The following is a 7,824-nucleotide window of genomic DNA, read 5'->3' as shown; positions in this document are numbered from 1 at the left end:
AATGCAACTTGCAGCTCTAAATTAACCAACAGCTTGGTTATGACAAAGGATTGGCAGGGTTATAATGACCAAAGGTTAATTTGGGTTTTGTCTGATAATGGCAAGCATCGCAGCTAGCAGTTGGTGACGTGCACTGCTGGCTGTTTGTGTCACAGTGAAGAGAATCCAAAACAAGGAAAAGAGGGACTAGCCACCAGAACGGGAACCATGAAACTGCTTACAGGTTCAGATTGCACAGTAGATAGAGGCAACACTTTCAGCATGCAATTAACGTATGCTACCTTATTATGGGAAACCTATAAAAACACATATTAGCACCCAAGTACCAAACAAATGATCGTCACCGCTATGGCTCTCACTTCACATTTCCAGTCAACACAGCACATCTCTGGACACCTGGCAAATTTTGCAGGCTTGATGCAGGTGAAACTTTCACTGACATCTGTAAGGTCCTGAATCAGGACTCCAGGATTTGCCGAATGTAAATAAACTGCCCAATGCCAGTGCGCTCAGTGGAAATGCACTGTAAAGACTTCCACAGTCTGGAGTTTAAAACTCAGGGTGGTATAACGCGAGGTATAATTAAGAAGCCAGAAACTTTCTGATGGTAGATCTCCCACTGGAAGTGAAAGTATCCTCATTTCCTCACCCCTCTGGATTATGACTCTTGGTAAAAAGTGCCGTTTCTTTTTGAGTGAACTTCCTCTGCTCTCATGGTACTTCAAGAACTTTTTTTTCTAAAATACTGTGTTTTCATTCTTAATGTTCTTAGTTGGTATCATATAGATCCCCATATCCACTTCCCCTGCACCTTCAGAGATCAGGCTTCATCATGCTCCAATTGAAATCAGTGGTGGGCTTGCTATGGACTTTGCTATGGCATTTGGCTGCAATGGAGTTCCTCCCAGGTAAGGTCAGAATCAGTTCTATTGTCTGAGATGCCATTGCTTAAACATCTCCTGTGTTTATCAGAAATAAGAAGTTTTAGTAAAGAAAAAGACACAAACAAGGCTTTTTAAAGATTAATTTACATCTAGCCAAAAAGTACCCTTGGTAAATCAAGAATGGTGTCCCTAGCCTCTTTTTGCGAGAAGCTGGGAATGAGCGACAGGGGATGGATCACTTGATGATTACCTGTTCTGTTCATTCCCTCTAGGGCACCTGGCGTTGGCCACTGTTGGAAGACAGGATACTGGGCTAGATGGACCCTTGGTCTGACCCAGTAGGGCCATTCTTATGTAAGAATTAGAATTTAGGAAAATGGAATGGATACCTGATCGTTTTATAATACTTCAGCTGTGTTAAAATTATTTGAAAAACCTTAACTTTGCCAGAAGGCCTAGTATTCCCCCAAATGCTGACAACTTCATTTTTCTTTGGTCTCTGATCTATTGCATATTCTTGGATGTACTCTTGTCCTTTAAATCTCTCTTTTAAGCTGATGATTAAAAACACTTAAGCAACTTCCTCCTCCCTCCCCTCTTTCCTTCTCCTCACCTCCCAGTACTGGCATTCAATATGCTTTTCAGAAATGTTTGAATACAAAACTACTTTTCTCACTAGATGAGCTTACATTACTCATTGTTCAGATTACTGGTCCAAAGGTGTTTCTTTCTAACTTTCATCACTGATACTACTGATGAAAACATTTATTATGTGTGCAACTCATATTAACTTGCCAGAGTGGTAATGAAGTTTGTTAAACTTATTTCTTGGTAATAAAATCCAATTAGTATATGAAGGCTGCCTAAAGATGCATTTAAAGGAACACAGTCAATTTTAAAAATCACATTTCAATTTGAAAATTGTATCCTTAATATTGTTACAAGTAACTCTAAAACTCCTGTAACAGTGATCAGAGAAAACAAATGGTCTTGTCTATTTTTTCAGTTTGTTTTCAGTATGTTTTGACAGCACTTCACATGTGTAGTTCATGTCTCTGTTTTGCTGAGGGTGCTGCACTCTTCCCAGACCATGCAAGAGGGTCCATGTTGTTTTGTTTGTGCAGTGCCTAGTACAGTGGGGTTCTGGTCCATGACTAGGGTTCCTAGGTGCTACAATGATACGAATAATTAGTAGTAATGCTAGGAACAGCAGCAGCAGAACTGAAACAGAAGGCAAACTGGCAGAAAGCAGGGATGGGTACAAAGAAAGCCAATGTGACAGAGGAGAGATTAAGATGGAGAAACACTTCCTAAACGTCCCCAAAACCAGGACGTGTGAGAGAGTTTCTCAGCCTATCAGGAATCCTAAAAGATTCCTCACAAAGTGATGAGGAGAAACTGTGCCTGATCCTGGGAGAAAAAGGAGATGTCAGAAATGGCATTGTGCTGCATAGCACAGGCACTAATGATAAATGGACACACAAAGTGTAACCCTGTGACCAGAGTAGGTCATACCTGCTTCTGACAGGTTACCTGAGGGGAGAGGCCTGTCTCTTTCTTTGGCAACGCTGGAGAGCTCATCATGCCAATAAAGTTTCATGGAATGGAAAGAAGGGTTTGGGTGAAGAAATGGGCCTTAGCATGTAGGGTGGTATTCCTCTTGGAGCCCAATCAAAAGTCCTTCTAAATATCAACTAGGAGCTGAAAAACACTGGCCCACACCACGCAGTTTCTTAAAGCATTTTATTTAAAGTAGTACATGCTATTTAAAGGGAGCTCTGATAGAACATTGAATTTCAAAATCTTTGTCAATTTCCAGACAGTCAGCTTGACTAGAGTCGTTCTGAGTGCTTTACCCAGTTCAGATCCTGTTTTGGACCCAGGATGTAGTATTTTATCCTGCTCCTATAGAAACCAAAGGCAAAACTTTATCTGAGTTCTAATGGGGCAGGATGAGGCTCACAATGAGTTATACTGGCTATATGGCTTTTCTGGCTTGTGCTTTTTTCCATGGCCTTGATGTGATGAATGAATGTTATTTTCTGCTCTGACCCAGAGACTTGTCCATCTAAGCTGTGAAGTGAGCTTTCTAACAGTGATTACTTTCATTGAGCTAAAATGGATAATTCATGAGAATGGTCTGTCTGTCTGTGACGTGTCTCCTCCATATTTTGCTGAGAATAAAAGAGTGGGCTGTTCATCAGAGCAAGGCTCAGTGAAGACACACACCAAACTATGGTCAGGGGGCCACAACTTCATTAAAATAATTTAGCAAAACTATGCCTACAGGCCTCATGTCCTGGCAGCAGTGGAAAGGGGAGGAAGTGACAGCAGCCCAGAGTTGTAATCAGCCTCTTCCCCTTCCTGGGCACTTGAATTCTGAGCAATCCAAATTTTAGCAGGTCTGAATAATCCCCCAAATCAAGTGAGCCTACATCATCCTACAGCCTATCTAGGGCCATGGTATCTTACATGTTGCTGGATTGGGAAACCACTGAACTTTCCAAAGTGATCTTGAGGGGTCCCATGATTACAATCCCCATCACTGTGGGAAGATGAGTTAATGTGTATTCAGTATGAATGGTGGGTGTCCCATCATTCCAGAGGATCCAACCACCTTTCCAGCAATTAATGTAAACAACTACCTGGATTCTAACCTTGCTGCCATCACCCATTGACACAGAAACCAGCCAATTTTCAATCCACATTGTGATGTCCAGATTAAAGAGATTGAAGCCAGCAGTAGACGGTCCTGACTCTCTTATACAATGTAATACCCTCCCTGCCAAAATAAAATAATAATGCACCAAATCCCTTCTGCTCCTGACTGATATCCTTTCTGGCATAGTCCGATCTTGAGGTCTCTTGTGCCTGTCCACACCAGCTCAAGAGACTTGGACGATACTGATATATTCACAAGGAAAACTGTTTCAATGTGTAACCCACCAGTGAGTGTGTGTTACAGCTCTCCCTCTGTGCTGAATCACAGAGGACACAAGTTATTGCTGCCCACAGCTATAAAAACTTGGCTCTATAGCTCAAGTTATAGGAGTTGTGCTCTTAGCTCTGGAGGTCCCGGGGTCAATCCACGGTGTGTCAGCCAAGAGGAAGGCTGCCGTCACAAATGCATTTAGCTGACATGAATACTTTAACTCGTGTCCATGATCAAATCATTACATTCAGATGAATGATGAGGGCAGTGGGGAGAGGAGGGAATATGTCATTGTTAGAACTTGCTATGTGGGGTGTTGGTGGATCCCAGTGCACCAGCCATACCACAGGAGCTGGCATCTGACCCAAGGGCAGCCAAGCTGTGATCGTTGATGTCTAGTGATCCCATTGAAACCCAACCTCTAAACTGTGGATGAGACTGCCAGCAATGTCCCTGTCAAATACAGCTGAGAGACAGCAACACAGAGGCAACGTGGCCATGGTCACGGAATGAGGGACAGAGGAAGAAATGGTGGGAAGCACATAGTATTAGAAAAGGCCCTAGAAAAAAATGTGGTATCAATAGATACTGCCCCTCTTTAAGAATTTCACTTGTGTGCATTTTTAGCATTGTTCCAAACCTTTACTTCCACACACAAGAGGGTGTGGGGGCTAGGTACCCTTCCAACATGAGTTGTGTTACGAGGCCCAGGTTAGCTGGAAGGGTGGGTAAATGCACTAGGGAGCCATTTATCACATGGCTGAGGAAGGGGAAGGTAGAGAAGGAGCAAGATCTGGCTACCTGCAGCAAAGAAGAGATGGTTGAGGCGAACAGTATGAACATGCCTGCATGGCCCTTGCAAGGGGAGAAAGAGTCTTGAGCTGCATGAAGCATAGCTAAGGGTGAAGAGCTGGGATAAGGCTGAGCAGGCAGGATACGCAGCAGCAGCTGTGGGGTAAAACCAAAAAAAACGTGCTTTTGCCTCTTTTATAGGTGGCCTAATCCATCGGTTTATCTTGCTGCTTGACAGAGGCACTGGGAATGACCAGTAGCAGCCTCCCTTACAGGGAGCTCATCACTGACTAGTGAGTGTTGCAATGCTATCTGGGGATTGGTTTGGTCCCTAGGGCTCTGTTCTTACAATCCAGCACTAGCTTTGTTGGCTGGTGCTCTGTACGGTTTAGAATTCCCCTCCTTGTGTATAAATCACAACTGAAAATATTAACATATTTTGTAGTGGGTTATAAATCTGTGCAGTGAATGAGGCAGGGCTCCTGTAGCAAAAATAGCATGTGATCATGTAATTAAAGACTGTCATAATATATATACACATGGGGGCCAAATTAAGGTTACACAGGCAACCTTAACTGGGAAATTTAACTTTTTAGTGCTTGACTTTGCAATCTTCATGTTTTTTTAGTGGTCACAGGGTGATTGGCCCCCTTTTTAAGGGGGAACAGAGGTCCAGTGCACCTTTGACTCATCAGACACCTCCGACTTTGGTTTAAGAGAAGGCACCAGGGCCATATAAAAAGGGAGAGAGAAAAGGAGCAGGTCAGAGCTGCTTGAGGATGAAAGGAGAGACCTAGAGACTGGCCCTTTTTATTAATCAGGTGCAGCTGTGGGTGGGGAACTGACATTCCCTGGAAAGACCTGGACTGTCAATAAGGAAGGGGGCATTGTGGCTGTGAGAGCTGGAGTGCCTGTCCCTTCGGAGGTGAGGCAGTAGGAACCTGGGGGGGAGGAAAGGCCTGCAGAGAAAAAGCCCCGGGGGGTGAAGCTCAGCTGAGAGAGCAAGAAAGAATCCTTCAAGAGGCCCTGAAGCAGGAAGGCGAGGGGAAGGAAACTCTCCTGAGCATAGGTGCTGGAACTAGGGGATCGGGTGGTGCTGCTGCACCCCCTGGCTTGAAGTGGTTTCCATTATATACAGGATTTACAGTTTGGTTCAATGGCTCTCAGCACCCCCACTATACAAATTGTTCCAGCGCCTCTGCCCCTGAGATGCCCCAGAGTGAGCCAAGGAATGGGGTTTGTGGGGTTCTTTTTGCCTCTGTCTGGAAAACTGGAAAGATTCTGAGTGTGGCAGTGGGTCCTTCGTGGGCTGGGCCAACCCAGCACCTGACAGTTGTGTGGTGTCACTGTAAAATATAGATTAGTAATATCTTTCCACTCTACTCATAGATGTTACATTTGGTGATTACATTTGGCTTTCAGAACATCACACTCCAAAATAGAATGTCTTTTGTCAGAAACAACATCTCTTGTTTAAAAGACTGAAAATTAGCTTTTCCAGGGGCTCTGCTTTTCCTGCTTCTGGAGTGAGTAGTTCATATTTGAGTTTGGAGAACGTTAGTTCATATTCTGACACACCCGCTTGTATCTTAACCCTTCTGCAACACCCCCATCTCTTGAAAAGGAGCAAAGATTTGCTAGGTAATTCTCTTGGGTAGAGGGGGGGAAAGACCTGACATTTGTTTTTCTTCATATGAATATTTCGCTAGTGCTCACACTGCAGCAGAAATGTGCTGGTCTAGGAGAGGGGAGTAAATTTGTCACTTTACCAGAGTATAGTATTATTACTGTGGTAGCCCCCAAAGCCCCAGCCAGGATTAGAGCCTGCAGGAGCTGGGCGCTGTACAGACATCTAGGCAGATGCGGTCCCTACCCCTAAGGCTTTACAATGCAGGGGCCTGATTATGCAACGAGCTCTGCCCTGACCTAGGTTACAACCTGCAGCAGCTGAAAGATACATTAATCCACTCTAACTTTCCTTACCAAACCCACTAAAAAACATCTCTCTAGTCAGTGTCAGGTCCATTTTTAAAGGGGCTCCAGCAGCAAAGGACACGCCAGAGGGTTTTATTTTTCAATTGTGCCTCACTCACACACACTGCTGCCTTGGGAGACTTCAGGAGCTTTCCTTCCCCCTCCCCGCACACATCTTCAAACGGATGTTTTCCGACCTGCTGCCAAGCTGCAAATCGGTCCCAGCCCGGCCTCCCCCCCGCTGGTAAAAATCCCCTTCCCCCGGAGGCATTGGCCGCGCTCCCGCCTGCCCCCAGCCTGGGGCGCCTGCAGTGACTCCCTGTGGTGGAGAGGGGCGATGTCAGTCTCTCCTCCACCTCGTCCCTCCCGCCTCCCCTAGGCTTTCGGCTATTCCGTTCTCCGGGTTTTCCGCCCGTCCTGTTGCAATCCCCCACCTCTCGGAGCGGCCAGCGCGGTGTGCGAGCGAGGCGGGGAGCTCACCGCCAGGGCAGCTGATGCTCAGAGGAGCGGAGAGCGGGGCTGGGCGCCGGTGACTTCCCCCAGCTGAGGGAGCCGCTCGCAGGCAGAGGACGCCGCCCGTGGCGCGCACCATGGGGGACGCCTGGCCGGCCGGTGCCGGCTGTTAGCAAGTGAAAGCGGACTCGGGAGAGCGCAGCAGCCCGGCGTGCGGGGCTCGCTGGGCGGCGGGGGCTGGGGAGGGCAGAGCGCTGCCGCGATCCGCGCGCGTGTGTGTGTGGCTGGCCGGCCGGCGAGCCCCGGGAGCGGCGATGCCCTTCGCCAAGCGGATCGTGGAGCCCCAGTGGCTGTGCCGGCAGCAGCCGGCCGCCTCGCTGCTGGAGGAGAGTTTGGGCTGCCCCGAGCCCCGGGACCAGCCGCACCCGCAGCCCGAGCCGGAGGAGGCTGCCGCCGTGGTGCCCGCGGAGGGGAAGGAGGCTGCGGCGGTGCTGACGATGCTGGATCTCTGCTCGATCAGTAACGGGGCCCTGGCCCGGATCCTCCGGCAGCTGTCCGACGTGGCCCGGCACGCCTGCACCCTCTTCCAGGAGATCGAGACGGAGCTGCAGCTGGCCCAGCGCAGGGTGCGGGCGCTGCACGGCAAGATCAGCGGTGTGCAGGGGGTGCTGCGGAGCCTGGATCCCAAGCAGGAGGCAGTGCGTGAGTAGCCAGCCGCGCCTCGCCCCCCCCCCGGGGGGGACGCTAAGCCTTGTGTGTGGGGGGCTCTGTGTGTGTGATCGCCTGGAA

At 48.0% G+C, this 7,824-nt stretch overlaps 1 protein-coding gene across 1 annotated transcript in view; it reads left to right on the top strand.

Moving 5' to 3' along the window:
• Positions 1-7,349: 7,349 nt before the first annotated feature.
• Positions 7,350-7,824, top strand: part of NHS (NHS actin remodeling regulator) — a 353,913-nt gene continuing 353,438 nt past the window's right edge. Inside the window, exon 1 of the mRNA XM_065419307.1 lies at positions 7,350-7,737. Coding sequence (XP_065275379.1) covers positions 7,350-7,737 — 388 coding nt within the window. The remainder of the gene's footprint in view (positions 7,738-7,824) is intronic.

The sequence above is a fragment of the Emys orbicularis genome, chromosome 1 (assembly GCF_028017835.1).
Source record: "Emys orbicularis isolate rEmyOrb1 chromosome 1, rEmyOrb1.hap1, whole genome shotgun sequence".
Taxonomy (NCBI): Eukaryota; Metazoa; Chordata; order Testudines; family Emydidae; genus Emys; species Emys orbicularis.
The sequence above is the reverse complement of the archived record's forward strand: the minus strand, read 5'-3'. Positions and strand labels throughout refer to the sequence as shown.